We start from the raw sequence: 16,355 nt of genomic DNA, 5'->3' as shown, positions 1-16,355 counted from the left end.
TTGACCCCTGAATATCCGCTTATTTTCCGATTTTGTGTTATAACTCGTGAACTGTAAAATAATATTTTTTTACCAAATGATAGATCTAATTAAAAGAAGTAACTTTTGTCTTGAAACTTTTTTCTATCCCTTACAGTTCCCGAGTTCTAACACAAAATCGGAAAATAACCGGATATTCAGGGGTCAATTTACACTCCCTTAGAGTGAATTTGGGCAGCAAAGAAAAATTCCGTTGTAATCAGGAGGAAATCCCCTACATATTCACAAAGTTTCAGAATTTTTTGAATTTTCCGGTTGGGGATGTTTGTTTCCTTGTAAGAACTGTAGCGGATTTAACAGCGCGGCCGATGAGCAGTTGCCACCTGGGCCCTTGCACAAAAGGCCCCCTCAGGGCCTCATCCTTAAAAAAAATTATAATTACATCCAAAGTATATTTTATTCTTTATTATTACACTGAGCCCGTTCTTAGTAAACTACCGCTTTATCTTCCCGAAAAATGGGCCTCTGCTCGGAAGGCCCCATAGGGCCCAGTCTTCAAAAAAAAAGTTATGATTTTATCCAAGCACTATATTTGTTTTCTATACTTTTCTGCACACTTATCACCTTTTAGCAGCCTACCTCTTCATTTTCGCGAAAAATGGGCCCCTCAGAACGTTTTCCACCTGGGCCATTTTTTCTTAAATCCGCCACTGTCTAGGAACCGAATTTCTCTAATATCTACTTCGTAACAGACATTTCTGTTCCTTTCTTCTTCAAAGCACTTTTCGAGTGTCTTCAGGACTTTCCAAGAGCCTTTTGTCACGACAGTGATTGAGGTTGCAATCGCACTAAGAGGAGTGGCCAGCCGATAGATTAAACATGAACTCGTCGCGAGGAACGAGGAACGTGACTCGAGTGACTGTGGCCGATCTAATTTCCTTAGAATCGCGTACCGAGCCGTTGCAATCCGAGAGACTCGTCCGTCTTATTTACCTAATCGCGAATTCGAGGGGCAGAGTAGCTCATTAAGTGAGCTTAATAGGCTTCACCTTGGTGCACCGTGGGTCACGCGGCTGGTGTGTACTTTAGTGGCGTGAGACCGATTGATGGGAAGTCTGTGAAGTTTTATCAAGGTGAAACCTATCGTCTGTCGAGTAACAGTTTCCAATATTCGCTGTACACGGAAAATCTAGCCGACGGAGATAAAGAACTCTTGGACTCTGGCGCTTAACACATAGGTTCTTGCATCACGCCGGCGTGCAAGAGCTGCTTTGTTAGATTACCTGTGACTAATCGACGAGATGTCTACCGCAAAGTGGCATACGCTGTTCTGTCTAACCACTGAAACTGTTAAATATAGCGACGGAATATTCGCCTACTATGAAACAGAGTTGGGCATTATCCGAGTATCTGTTTATTCGAATAATTTCGAATAAGAATTGCGAATAAAATGAAGTTATTCGAGAATAACGAATAATTCTTTATTCGCAATTATTACTCGAATACAAATTTTTTGTTGGCGATTATTATGGAAATAAAAAATTATTCGTTAGTCGAGAATAATTTCATTTTATTCGAAATTTGTATTCGAATAATACCCGATCTCTGCGATGCAACTCTAAAATACAAAGTCATGTGTAATGTAAACATTAAAAATGCAAGAACCTACACGACGTTTCGTTTAGAAAGGTCAGGGGGACGACATTTGCCCTCTCCGAGCGAATCCAACGACATGGAAAAGTCAGCACGCAACGTCACATAAAGAGACCAAGTGGTTGACCATAAAAACCGAAACAATTTCGTTACCCTCGATAGCTTTTGAGGCGGTTGCCTGTACGTACTACTTTACGTCCGACCCTCTACATATACACCGCCGTACGCAGGAACTAGGACACCCTAGTCTGTGTGGAATAATTGTGAAACACGTTGCAAACTTATTGAAGAACTTTAACCAATTTTACTTTATTCGGTTCTAGCTTAAAGTATGATAACTTAAAATATCATAAAGTGTCAGGGGAGAGAGAGGGGGCAGTGGCGGATTTAAGGGGTTATACCTAGTCAGGGGGCCGAAAAGAGGCGAACATTTGTGAATTTTTTTTGAAGAAACGGAAGCGTTTATTTTTATAAAACTTTTTGCGCTAAAAAGAGCAACATTTAAAGAACATTTGGTAATTTTTTCGTAGAAAAATATTTACGTTTATAATAAAATAACAAGCGACATCCAAGAAGCATTTTTAAAAATTTGGTATTGCGGTGAGCACTGCCATTCGGAACCAGATTATCTAAAATCAAAAAACAAAAAAGATTTCGTTAATATATTAATGTATTCTCCGATTGACGGAGAGAATTCCTGAAATATTAATTTAAAACAAAATGGCAGCTATTTAAAGTTGAAATCCTGATTTTTCGTGCAAAAATCAAGCGAAAAAATCATGATTTCAACTTTAAATAGCCGCCATTTTGTTTTAACTTAATATTTCGGAAAATTCTCTCCGTCAATCTGAGGATACATTAATATACTAACGAAATCTTTTTTGTTTTTTGATTTTAGATAATCTGGTTGCGAATGGCAATGCTCACCGCAAAAGCATATTTTTAAAAATGCTTCTTGGATGTCGCTTGTTATTTTATCATAAACATAAATATTTTTCCACGAAAAAATTACCAAATGTTCTTTAAATGTTGCTCTTTAAAACGCAAAAAGTTTTGTAAAAATATACGCTTCCGTTTCTTAAAAAAAAATTCACAAATATTCGCCTCTTTTCGACCGCCTGACTAGGTATAACCCCTTAAAAGTTAAAAGTTCGATAAATTAATAATAAATAGCCGTTGCTTTCAATTACAAAACTCTAACAGTTTCATCCGACCCCTGGCGCCCACTTATGTGCACAGCATGTGTGCAGAGACTAGCAGAAGAATCCTTGAATCGCGCTGGAATGACGAGGAGATTCATTAGGCGCGAAAGAAAGGCGTATCTGACAGCTACATGAGCGTAGGTGCAGGGACATTAAGGCCACAGGCATTAGATCGCGCTGTACCACATTCAGCCCTCCCCCCCGGCAACTGTTGCCCGTTCTCGGTTAGAGAAACAATGATGACTCGTCTCGTTCGCTGGAATCAGAGGGCAGAGATGAGAGGTGTATACACGCATGTCAGCGGCGAAAGAACGCGCAGCGTGCAGGTATTCCAGTGGGCCAGTGGCGTGGATAGCCGAGAGAGCGCCGCGTACAGCCAGCCAGCCGTGACCCATATACTCACCCTCGTCACGTCACCCTTGGGCCAACCCCCATCGCCTGGGATCACCAGCGTACCGGGGCAGGCGAATACGAAGGCGAGGCAGGCTAAGCGCGTGCACAGCACGCTGCAAATATTTATTCCCTGGCTCTCAAGTTTCCGTACGTGACGCGCACGAGTTTTACAGCAACATGATTGATAAAACTGACGCGTGTGAAACTTATTTCGGCCGAGATAGCGAGCCGCGCATTTTTGCAATAATATTTTGCTAGCAGGTACCGATAATTAGAGAAGTGCGAGCGATAAAGTGCTTATTTGAATGACGCAATAAATATTGCCAGTACAGAAAGGCCACGTACTCCTCGTCGCCCCCTCGCGACGATAGCAACCGCAAACGTAGCTAGCGAGGTCGTGCCGCTCGTTAATCGGGATCTCGAAAATGTCACCGCTCGAAATAACGAATTCGCGAAGGAAATTGCACTCGCCCCTCGGTCGCGTTATTGTCGGCTCGTTACGCAAGAAATGTCGTCTGCTTTTTTCTTTTTTTTTTTATTTCGATTGACATTCAAGGAACGGCAACCTTTCCAACGTTTTATGGGGTTAAGCTTGATAGCAGCGGTGGACGCTGGTATCCAGCATTTAGCATTGCTGCGGCTACTTTTCCTTGCTGCCGAAAACTTCTGAAATATACCTAGTAACTGCAGAATGGCGATTTTGACGCTTCGTGAAATTGCTTCTGCGGAAAGTGAAGGGTGGTGCGATTTAAACTAGAAGCTATTAGGAGGCTGCGTAAGTTCTGTCCGCTAATCCATTTACATTGCGAGCTACTCCATTCAAATTGCGTTGCTAATAATGTTGATTTGCAAGGGGTGGATATCCCCCTAGTTTGAGAAAAATCGCTTATTTTTTAAAAATAATTTTTATTAAATTTATTCTAAAAAAGAGAATAGTAAATTTTTAATTAAATTTGCAAACTTGGATGAAACCAGCAACTTGCAAATTAAAAGACCGCCGCTTGTGAATCGAAGGGGTGTCCTGTACCTCCACGGTAACGCGAGACAATACGTGGTGACAGCAAGCGAAAAAAAAATATCCTAGCTGCATTTATAACTTCTCACCTTCTTTCGATTAAGTAGGTACTGCAAAACAGTTTAGACGGGAGAAAGTTCAACAATTTCGAGACCATAAAAAGTGCAATAAGTTCTCTTTTTTCACTACGCCGCTCTCATTCTGTTCGTCCTTTTCTCTGTTTTTCTTTCTCAGGTCAGGCCTAATAGCAGCTATGCTGAGCCTCGCCCATTTCACCACTCTTTTTTTTTGTACATAATTTGTTTTCTGTTATATTATCTTTTTTATTGGTGTAATAAAATAGTTGTATTATTATTAGATTATAAATTGTTTATAAAAGTCGTGTCGCAACTGCCGTCACAAAATTTATATTATTAATAAAATAAACAATGATGTAGAAGACGTAGATACTCCATCGGACATAACATACGCAGCAACCTAATATTTAAATTTTCCAGCGCCTCCTCATTCGCGAATTCTCTCCAAAGATCCATTAAGGGGTTATACCTAGTCGGGCGGGCGAAAAGAGGCGAATATTTGTGAATTTTTTTTGAAGAAGCGGAAGCGTATATTGTTACAAAACTTTTTGCGCTTAAAAGAGCAACATTTAAAGAACATTTGGTAATTTTTTCGTAGAAAAATATTTACGTTTATAATAAAATAACATGCGACATCCAAGCAGCCTTTTTAAAAATTTGCTTTCGCGGTGAGCACTGCCATTCGGAACCAGATTATCTAAAATCAAAAAACAAACAAGATTTCGTTAGTATATTAATGTATCCTCAAGTTGACGGAGAGAATTTTCCGAAATATTAATTTAAAACAAAATGGCAGCTATTTAATTTTTAAATCCTGATTTTTTCGCGTAATTTTTGCAGGAAAAAATCAGGATTTCAACTTTAAATAGCCGCCATTTTGTTTTAAATTAATATTTCAGAAATTCCCTCCGTCAATCAGAGGATACATTAATATACTAACGAAATCTTTTTTGTTTTTTGATTTTAGATAATCTGGTTCCGAATGGCAATGCTCACCGCAAAACCAAATTTTTAAAAATGCTTCTTGGATGTCGCTTGTTATTTTATCATAAACATAAATATTTTTCCACGAAAAAATTACCAAATGTTCTTTAAACGTTGCTCTTTAAAACGCAAAAAGTTCTGTAAAAATATACGCTTCCGCTTCTTCAAAAAAAATTCACAAACACTCGCCTCTTTTCGGCCGCCCGACTAGGCATAACCGCTTAAGTCTCCCCTTAATTTATTCCCTCGTAGATGCAATTTTTCGCACCGTTCCTTTGCGATCCGAACCCGGTTCACATTGCGGAGGGAGTTTTTTTTTATAGGAAGGCATCGTTATATAATTATCTCGGAGCATCGAACTTGCCGTTATTTATAACGACAGGAAGCTAGATATATCGGCGACTGTTCCAGCCGATATAACGCAATCGAGAGGTTACGCGGGTATTTTTACCGGGGTTCGAAGTAACGTCTGTTTTCCAACGGTCCCGTTACCGCGGCGAAACAGAATCGCTCGGGCAGATCGAGCGGACAGATAGCTTTGTTATCGCGTACACCGCTGAGAATCGACTCGCGCGGAAGCCGTACACCGAGTACCGGTTATAAACAGAATCAGATCGATGCAGCTCGCGTCTGGCTCCGTGCACAACAGTCGCGACTAATCGCGGCCGAATGAAAATCTGTTGCCCGCCGCTCAATCGATATCCACGCTATGTGTACTGGAAAGCTTTTACCTTCGATCCTGCGTGTGTTTCTTCGCTGTGGAACGTAGACGGGGTGAATTGTTTGACGGGGAAGAAAGAACGCGCCACCTTGTCGATAACACGAAGCCGGGGGACGATAGACAACACTGGGAATCGGAGTAAATAGGTCGAGGACTCGCTGGAAATAGGTCAGCTTCGACTGCCGTCGATCGATGAACGGCTTACGCGCTTCGTTATTATGCTCTGCTCTCTGTCTCTCCCTCTTTCTCTCTGTTTATGTGTTTGCCGTCGGGAACGAGAAATCAAGTTTCGTGTCTGGACGCGCGGCCTTCTGCAGCGAGCAGAAGTAACGTTCCCTTCCTTCGCCTTGCTTCTCCTGCGTTTTAGGAGACCACGTCGTCATTAGCTTATTCTCGAGCTGTTCTTCGGCCACTTCCGTGTCAGCTCAATAGCTGTCCGAGGGTTGAAAAGATTGAGTCGGGGGAGCTTCCATTAATGGTCCTAACTAGGAAAGTTTTTCTTCTCTCACCGCACTGACTGACGGCTTGTTTGCTCAGGGGTAAGGATTATTTTGTGAAGTAGGGATGGGTTTGAACGTACCGTGAGTATTTTTGTTTGAGCGACGATGGTGACGGTTAGTGTTCCTGATTTCTCCATATTTTTTGTTTCTCGGGAAAGCAGAAATGAGATCAGACTTCTTGAGAATTCTCGAGAAATTGAAAAAATATTGCAAATATATATTTCCTTAATTATTTATAATAATGTTTAAACAATTTGGTTACACCGAGTAATCTATAGTTGTAATATGTTGCGATTTCATTTACTGTGAAATTCTGTACAATCGTTACAAGAATCAGTTCTATAACCGCTTTGTAACTTATATAGAACCTAAGAAATAAAAGTTGTAGAACCTAAAAAATAAAAGTTATAGAACCTAAAAAATAAAAGTTATAGAACCTAAAAAATAAAAGTTGTAGAACCTAAAAAATAAAAGTTAAAGAACCTAAAAAATAAAAGTTACAGAGCTATATAGGAACCGTGACTTATACTTATATAGTCTGATATTTAGGTTCTTTATAACGCTTATTCCGAATAAAGGTTCTTCAAAACTCTTTCAGTCAGAACCTTTCTATAACAGTTTGAAACAGTAATTTTCGAAACCTATTCAAGCCCTGCTCTCAACCGCCAAATTTGTTTTATATTATACAAAGATGCCTCTATTTTTATTGAAAAATTTTAATCGAAAATTCAGGAAAAAGTGTTTTTATCACTTAGAAATAAATTCCCAAGGGGCGGTATCGTGGTATTTCTTGACCTGGCGAAGATACTCTATCTTAATTTCCTCACCGTTCACACTCTAAACTGTCCTTTCACCACTACCGTAGGTACGTAAGTTTCGCGACGTTTCCAACCCTTCGCTGAAAGCATCGAGAACAGTAGGGTTAGGACAGGGCGTGGTGACTCCCGTTCCCGAAACTCCCCCCTCGGCGAGGACCATTCTTCCTCCAGAGCCAGTAGCAATTCCATCGAGGAACTTCCAAAAATCGATACCCAGAAGACGTAATTCCGTGGAAGGGATGTGTTCACGACGCTTACAAGGGATGTTATTCACCCCGAAAATTCAGAAAATTATGCAACTTCGTGTACAACTAGAGTTTATCGCCCCTATTTTTTGTTGCTGCCATAGTGTGTTCTTAGGGGGTAAAATCACCCCTTACAGAATTTTTTTTCCGTGGAATATCTCCAGAACGGCGAGAGCTATCAAAAAGAAGTTCAAACAAAAGTTGCTTCATTTTTTTATATCTACAAAACTGCGTGAAAATAATTAAGGATTGCTAGTAGGGGTAACTGCAAAATTGTAAGTTACCCGATAATTATTTTAACCCATTTTTGTAGATCTAAAAAAAAGATGCAACTTCTATTGAAACTTCTGTTCGCTATCTCTCACCGTTCTCGCCATATCCCACGGAAAAGAAAATTCTAAATATTTCCAAGGGTTGGTTTCACCCTCGAAAACCGCCCTATTATATCACCACCAAAAACTAAGGTGGTTCTCTTACAGACGAACTACTCCACTTGCCCACAAAGCTGCGCAATTCTCTGAATTTCCGCGTTGCCCAACTTCCCTCGTTAGTACCCAGTCGTCCGACGGGGACAGGCATCCCGATCGCGCGAATATGTAGCAGCCTGAAATAACGGATCGCGCGCGGTCGCACCGCGAGAAACAAGCCTCGAAGGAGGGGAGGGAGCGTAGCGCGGGAGAGGAAGAAAGACGGCAGGCGGTAGTTGCAAGGATCTCCCGCCACGATTCCGCTTAAAAATAAAGTCTTACGTTCGCGGGCGGAGATTCGGTTCGCGCGAAATTCACGAGGCGGGCTCTGCTCGGTGACAGGTCCGGGGCGATATTCCGGCCGGCAGGGCGAACGTCGAGAAGTGACGGGGGAGAGGTGGTTTACGAAGAGACGGAAAATAGCGAGGATGGACAGTGGCGCGAGTGAATCCCGGCGTCGCTGAGCGCTACAGGGCGGGCCAAGTGTCGACCGGACTTCGAGGATCTCCGCGAAGGATCGTTGTGTAGCGTCCGATGTTGTTATCGCCCGGCGTGGATTCGCGAGCGCGGGCACAATGACGACCACCCACGGAGGCCACGTGTATTACGTGATCAAGGTACCCAAGGACACCGACGGCAATGAAAGGTAACGATAATCGTCGCTTCGAGGAAGTGGTGTGCGGCTGGTTTTCTCTGAATCTGCTTCGGTCGCTCGAAGGACGAAGGGGGGGCTTCGGGAGCACGCAACGAATTTACGTGCGCAGTTCGACAGCGACACGACGACGTGCCCTTGTTTACTCGCCGCTCGTGACTTTGCGACGGCGAAGGACGGCGCGCGCTCCGGCGCGCGTAGAGGTGAAGCGTAGCTCGCGACGGCACGCGCCGGCGATTCTTCGACTCGCGTGTTTCGTCCGACGAGGGGTCGGCAACTCTAAAATTCAGAGAAATTTGAAATGTAGCGATGCTAATAAGGTACCATTATTTTTGCTTCGGTAGTGGAACTTGCTCGAGGGGTGGCGACACCCCCTAGGGGTGTGCTTGTCTAGATCATTTGCAGCGTAAATAATTGAATTGTAGAATTATGCATTCGCACATATCCTACTGAACATCTTTGTCACTCTATCTTTGTCGCTCTCTGTGTGCGTGAGAACGTCACGCGTACGACTACGTCGGTGACAGTTTAAAAATAAGTCAACGCAGTACAACGAATCGAAGCAACCATTTTACCCGTGTTCCGACGTTCCCCGTGAATCAGCCACATTCTCGGTTACTCCCACCCCTGAACGTTCGGTCCCCTGCTGGGATTGCGCCTCTCGGCGTTTCCGACACGTTGCAAAGATTTTCCGCGCGCAATTTGTACTCGATACGAATCGGGGGATTCGGATATACCTACGAGGCACGACGATATAATTATTATTATTATTATTATTATTATTATTATTATTATTATTATTAATATTATTATTATTATTATTATTATTATTATTATTATTAATATTATTATTATTATTATTATTATTATTATTATTATTATTATTATTATTAACGGGAAACCCTTTAGTATACAGAGATACAAAATTATTACCATTACTACATAGAAAGATAAAAATAAGAGAAATAAAATAATAACATAAAATAAAATGAAATAATATAATATAAAATAAAATAACAAAGATAAATTAAGATGAGATAATAATAGATAACAAAATAATGTCGCTGCGACGTGCAGTAGGCTGATTCTCTCTGGGAAATCAAGTCGAAATATAATAGCTTTTTTTGATTAAGGTATAATTTTCGAATAATTATAATCCCCGACTACGCGCGCACTTGACCAAAGAAAATTGGTTCCAATTTTCTCTGTTTAATTAGCATTCTTATTAAACCTTAAGATATTTTAAATGTTGCTACTTGTATCAATAATATTTCAATACCCAAGACGAATCTTTTGCATTTCACGTTTCGCGTCAGAATTCCTTTTATTTTTTTTATTTATTTATTTATTTATTTCTTCAAATCATCCGCCCATTACATTTCCTACATTTTGCGCAAATCTTAACAATTTCTGTACATGGTATATAACCTGGAAATAGTGCAGAGTAATAAAGACGATTAATAATAATAATTTCTTTTGATTGCTCTTGGAAGTTTGCGTGCCACGTCACAACCGAGCACTTGTGCGAAATGGAGCGAGTACCTATTCGAGGATTAGGTATATATCACTCATCGCCGCAGTAAATAGTAAATACATGGACACCGATTCACGATCAGAGCCGCGATAAAGCCTCTGGATGGCCGCACAAATAACGCGCGCCGCTTCCTTTCGCGGACGTCGGACGGTTCCGTTTGTCGTCGACTGCTCCATTGTCGCGAACGACGTCGGAACTGCGGACGAACACGGTGGAATGCGAACCGCCGCGACGATTAATCGCGGCGGGGAAAGCGAGGGAAGCGGCCCACGGTTTCGCAATATCGAACATTATTAGTCCGTTTGGCCGTGGTCCAACGGTTCCGAGGAGCCTACTAACCGTTTCGCCTCGGCTTCACCGAGTAGCATATCCTCTTCCTCTTCGCTTGCCCCGCACCTTCCGGCCGGCTGCTTTCGTTCCCCCCTTTTCTTCTACCGATTATGTAGCTCCCTCGTTTACCTCGAAATACCTACAGCCACTCGAAGGCAGCCAGCTCCTCTGCAAATAATACACACACCACACGCACACTTGGAAAGTGCGGAATACAGTGTTTTGTATTCCATTCCCCAGATGGCGTATGGTGGAAATGTGCGGAGCAAGAGTGGCCTCGAGTATACATAACCAATTCGTGGCTCCCCAATTCCTGTGTTTCTCTGTGTTTAGTACGTGGGTAAAAGTGCAGGAGCTTCGCGTTACACGGGTAAATGATAAATGAGCGATCAGAGGGGCGAAATATCGCGGTGCTCGGTCTGATTCGTTGAATGGAACGATTGCGTGCTCGTTCGGTACACGTGCACCGTTAGGGAGCGGGTGGAAGATGAAGTGCAATTAGGTGCAATCCGATACCATGGCCAATGTCACGGTCGGCTGGTATAGCGGTGATTATAATTCAGCCTGTTTCGTCGTAATATTTTGAGCGTGATGCAAGAAGAACGCTGGACGAAAACACACGTATAATCTCACTTTTATTCGAGCAATTAAGTCTGCTTATAGAGAACGATTGATAAAGAAGTCGGTGCTGTTTTGTAAACAGGAAATTGTATGTACAGGGTGATTCACAGAGAATGATCGACGGTTTCGAAAGGAGGGAGCCAGGTAACTTTGGGACCTTGTATGACTCGCTACTGGCGGTATTTCAAAACAAACGGTCGCAGAGGAAAATTTGTGAACATGCCTGAAGTACCAGTGGCGAACGACAGAAGTGCCTCGCGATACTTGGAGGTTAATTAACACGTTACGTGCCACGTGAGCCACTGCTGGCCCACGATACTTATTAGTGGAACTTTTGTTAAAAAAAATACATGTGTTCCTCCATTCAACGTGGATATCAAAATAGAATAAAAGTGAGCTGAAATTATGGAGAATATTATTATTATAAACGGGAAAATCATATATCGCAACTACTATTTTTATATAGATAATTGAATATCGCAATTTAGCTTTCTCGTCAATTTTGTGTCTGGCTCTCCTTTAAAGCCCAGATTATCGAGGCGCTGCGTGACAATGTAACCAAAGGGTGACCACCCTTTTAATAATAATAATAATTTTTGCAGTCCCACCAAAAATCTGATAAACGTGTTAAAGCGCGCACTTGGCTCACAGTTATACGTGATGTTTCCCTCGCGATCTCTGTCCTAAACCCTGCTCACCCCCCACTCGCTCGCTAAATTCATTTCACTCTGTGATTGGGCGCAAAGAGTGGGGTCGGATCGATTTTAAGGAAGCGAAGGGTTTAAAGTTTAAAGGGACGAATTAATTTGCAGCACGGACAGCGGCTGGGACAATCCGTTCAGACCGGACGGAGACCTATCGAGGGAGGCCGACGAGATAGTGGAATTGATAAAAGGCGGGAAGCCCATCACGCCGACCCCCGGGCAAACCGCCCCTCCGTTGCCAGGATGCGACACGGCGGCCAGCAACGCGCAGACCACCGTCGACCACGACTCCAGCTCCAGCCCCCTGCTCAAGTCCTCCGCAAACGCGACGAATCGACACGCGAGCTCGTCGCCGAAGCTCGGCCAGGAGAACGGCAATGCCCACGGTACCCCGATAAAAGCCGCCACCGCCAACAATCAGCAGCCCGTCAACGATAAGGTACCATCCCCTTCCCTCTCGCTCTCTCTCTTGCCCCTTTTCCATAGCAGGAGTCGCGCCAATCTCCTTGCGGATTAGGCGGCTCGAAAACTGTACGGCGAAATCCAGCGCTCTGCTTTGCGGAGAGTGTTCCTCGCCGGGTCAAAGCACTCGTTCGCGCAATCTTGAACAATCTGCGAGACACCGGGAACGTTAACGAGAGGCTCCTGGTAGTGACGCGCGATATTTATCGATTACTGTACATATCGATATTTGCATGTCGATATTTCGATATTTTTTTTATCGATATTTCGATATTTTTTTTATCGATATTTCGATATTTTTTTATCGATATTTCGATATTTTTTTATCGATATTTCGATATTTTTTTTATCGATATTTCGATATTTTTTTATCGATATTTCAAACACTAATAATTGCAGGTATCGATAACTTTGTTCAAACTATCGATAATAGTTATTGCACCTTCTTTCGTCGTAATTTTCAAATTACTGCGTCTAAGTAAAATTCAGTAATTCTTTTTCATACTTTTATATTGAATGGTGCCTATGATATTTCTTATTAAAATAAAAATTCTAGTTTCCTTTATCAAATATGATTTGGAAAGTAGATTACTTGTTTTCATTGTAATACTTTTAAATCTTAATTTAAATAAAATAATTTCTTAATGGTACTACATAAAATGGTTGTTATCTTTGAAAATTCTGTTTAATGAAAAATAATATTCGCTTGAATATATGTAGCTTAATTTTTAATTCGTAAGATCTTCGTATCGATATTAGCAATATCGATCATTTTTTAATAGTATATTTCATGTATCGATATTAAACGAAAAAAATATATATTGATAAGCATTATCGATAGTTGGGACCAATATCGCACATCACTAGCTCCTGGTGGATTGCGTGCCGTTAGTCGAGGGAAATTGGAGTATAGATCTGCCTCGAAAGAAGGTGACGGGACTTGATTTCCTAAATGTCTGCGCACACATATCCGTTCCGTGTCAGTTCCGTATTCGTCATGCCAGTGGTAAGGAGAAGAGACCCTCTACGTCCCTCTTCTTCTTACCGCTGGCACGACGGATACGGAACTGACACGGAACGGATATGTGTGCGCAGACCTTTAGCGTGGAGAATGAGAGAGACGGTATGCATCTGCGCTCGGAACCTAGTCTCTCTCGTTCGCTGCGGCGGGAGCAGAGGAAGCGGAGGGGATAGCGCTCGCCTTAGTTCGAAGCAGGGAGCCCGAGCTTTAGTTCGAGGCATTGGAGACAGTACTGCAGTGATTCCCAACCGGTCGCCACGTTTTTTTTTTAATATTAGTAAGTTAGAAACATAATCTGAAATACCTATTTTTAATGTGATTTCTTTACCTTATTAAATTTACCTTACCTTATATGAGGGGAGGGAAGGCCGCAGGTTATTTGAATATTATAAAAGGGGGTGGCGACTAAAAAAAGGTTAGGAAACACTGCAGTTTAGTTTCTCTATTAGAACGTAAAAGTGCCGAATTTTATATATTAAAAATAAGTTTTGAGGCTTTGACCACGAAAATGGATATAGTTCTTCAATTCACATTTGTATTAAATTTGTAAAATTAAAAAATTTAATTTCTGTAGTTTTGGCGTTAAAGTCGCAAAATTTCCCCACTGTGCGACAGTCGCAAAACAAATTAGAATATAATTTCTAATATAATAATATGGCAATAAACAAAAGTTATATATTTAAATATAGTAAGTGATGTTTATTTCTTTTATTTTTATTTTCTTTATTATTGTTATTCTTATCCTCTTTCGTGAAAAGATTTTATACTATTTTACCGCTGAGAAATTCTTTGGGGACCAAAAATATTCTTTGCGTCCGGGCCCCTTTACACAGTTCGTCCCGTGACGAAGAACACGGAACGAAACCAATCGCAACAATCCGCGGATATGGACAGCCGCTGAGAGCCGAAAAGTAGGACTTCTTGGAGGGGATAAGGTGGAGCGAGCAGGCGATTCCCCTTGCCCCTGTGACATTTCAGCTTGGTGGTAGTCTTGTTTCTTCTCATCTCGCAATAGTACATGTGACAGCTAACCCGATTAGACTGCTTTAATTTTCGCCACCAGATTCCGTAACGGAAATAAGAAAATGCCAGTAGGGATCATCGTTTTAGATTCAGCATGAACTATATACATATCATACGAGTCTCCGTTCAAACACGTTCCGACAACTTCAGTCACGTATCGTTTCAGTCAAAACATTCTTTTCGAGAGACTAGCGGCCGTAGCCGTGATGGAAAACCGGTTCTCGTTAGATCACCGAAGTTAAGCATCACGGGGCGGTGTACTGGGGAAAGATGGGTGACCACCACCACGTTTTTCTCCCGGTGCGCCGCTGCTGCTGGGACCCGAAGGAGAGGGGAGGGAACAAAAAAAAATGGGACTTATAAGTTCGTTGGGCAATATAAGCAAAAATAAGCTTGAAACGCCATCCTACTCTTAAAACACAGGAAAACAATAAAAACAAACAAACATTCCCAAAGACGTTATACCCAAAGCGTAACGTGTTGTAACTGATCGCGACGCTGCATATATGTAAACATATTCGTATGCAATAACCCACAACAATATTTGTCTGAACCGAAACGTTTCGTGTCTGAACGGATAATATAAATCGACCTTTTAACAGTCGTGTATGCGTAGCCTAGCCCAAAGAGAGCAATGTTTCCATTTCTACAGTTGTTGACAGTTTAAACGTTCTTTCGACCGCTATTGCGAAGCGACTCGTAGCAAGGACTACCCGGTAAACAGTAAACAGTATGATTAAATCTGCGCAGGTTGCCGTGGCGTCGAGAACAGCGACCGTGGAAGTGGCCAGAATGACGGCGCAGGGACCAGGCGACGCTTCGCAGGTCGAACACGTCACCCTGAAGAAGAAGCCTACATGCAAATGTTGTGTTCTGCAGTAATAGAGAGAGAGGGGAGTAAAGTAAACAACGGATGTCTCAGCCGCACTCGGGCGATCGGTGGGTCGTCGAGGACGCGTCGCGACTCTCCCGTCGACGGCGGGTTCTCGGTCCGCGTTTCCCTCGAAAGGCGGTCGCCACGTGACGACCAGCGCCGCTGGAAGAGAACCGACAAAGAGGATCCCCTACTCTACTCTGAAGAACCAGTTCCCTAGGAGGGAGGGAGAACCATGGAACTACGGCGAAGAACGCGAACGCGCGCGTCAGAGGACAGTAATCGCGGGCGCGTGCCGCGTTCTCTCGCCCCGAAACAAGTTCGATTTCCCTGCAGGCGGAGACGAGGTCCCGTCGAGGCCCGAGAACACCACACTCGGGAGGGGGTTTAAGCGATCGAAACGAATCGACGCGACCGAAGGAAGATACCTGAACGCGCGTAAAGCACCGAGCCTCTTGATATAGCCTTCTTTGAGAGACAGTGGGGGGAGTGTCCATAAAGTAATAGACTATGAAAGGAGAGAATTAAAAAATATATATATATATATATATATAAATATATATACATAAAACTATATTGTAGATACAGAAAATGGTAGTTGTATAGCTTATATGCTTTTACTATTGTGGTTAATTACTGTCAAAACTATCGTGATTCCGAAAATGTGTAAAGGGCGCGGGATCGCGCGCGCTAAAGATGACGACGAGACGCGGGCGTGAATCCGAGTCGGATGTTTTATCAACTTTGACCGAGTTCACGGGACGATCTATTATACTTCGTTGGACATCGATATATAACACTGTATTATAGGTTCATAGATTCTCGTTTTTACTAAAACTCGAGCCTCTTCTACGGGCAACTTTTACGGCAGATTTTTTAACGTCGCGTAGAGCGTGCGCCAATCAAAAAGGTACTACGATCGTGAGACGGCGATTCGGCGAGAGAGGCGGAGAATTATAAAAAGAGACAACAAAAAAAAAGGAGACGAAATCGGCGTATTTTTTCTTCTCGCGAATGAGACGGTGTTATCTACTCGTAATCGCTTTACTTCGACACGGACCCAATCTCGGTACCGTTATT

General features: G+C 42.5%; 1 protein-coding gene and 1 long non-coding RNA gene across 4 annotated transcripts in view; one reads left to right on the top strand and one right to left on the bottom strand.

Annotated features, from left to right (window-relative positions):
- Nucleotides 1–16,238, top strand: part of LOC143376071 (uncharacterized) — a 100,117-nt gene extending 83,879 nt beyond the window's left edge. For all 3 annotated transcript variants that reach the window (XM_076825933.1, XM_076825913.1, XM_076825923.1), the window contains 2 exons: nucleotides 12,004–12,334; nucleotides 15,152–16,238. In XM_076825933.1, coding sequence (XP_076682048.1) covers nucleotides 12,004–12,334; nucleotides 15,152–15,283 — 463 coding nt within the window. In that variant the 3' untranslated portion in view covers nucleotides 15,284–16,238. The remainder of the gene's footprint in view (nucleotides 1–12,003; nucleotides 12,335–15,151) is intronic.
- On the bottom strand, nucleotides 9,819–10,238 carry LOC143376168 (uncharacterized). The gene is made up of 2 exons (XR_013087036.1): nucleotides 10,135–10,238; nucleotides 9,819–9,911 (listed from the first exon to the last, which is right to left on the bottom strand). It is a non-coding gene; the product is annotated as an uncharacterized LOC143376168 (long non-coding RNA).
- Nucleotides 16,239–16,355: the final 117 nt, after the last annotated feature.

Source organism: Andrena cerasifolii, chromosome 1, assembly GCF_050908995.1.
Source record: "Andrena cerasifolii isolate SP2316 chromosome 1, iyAndCera1_principal, whole genome shotgun sequence".
Taxonomy (NCBI): domain Eukaryota; kingdom Metazoa; phylum Arthropoda; class Insecta; order Hymenoptera; family Andrenidae; genus Andrena; species Andrena cerasifolii.
This window is presented reverse-complemented; position numbering and strand designations above follow the sequence as displayed.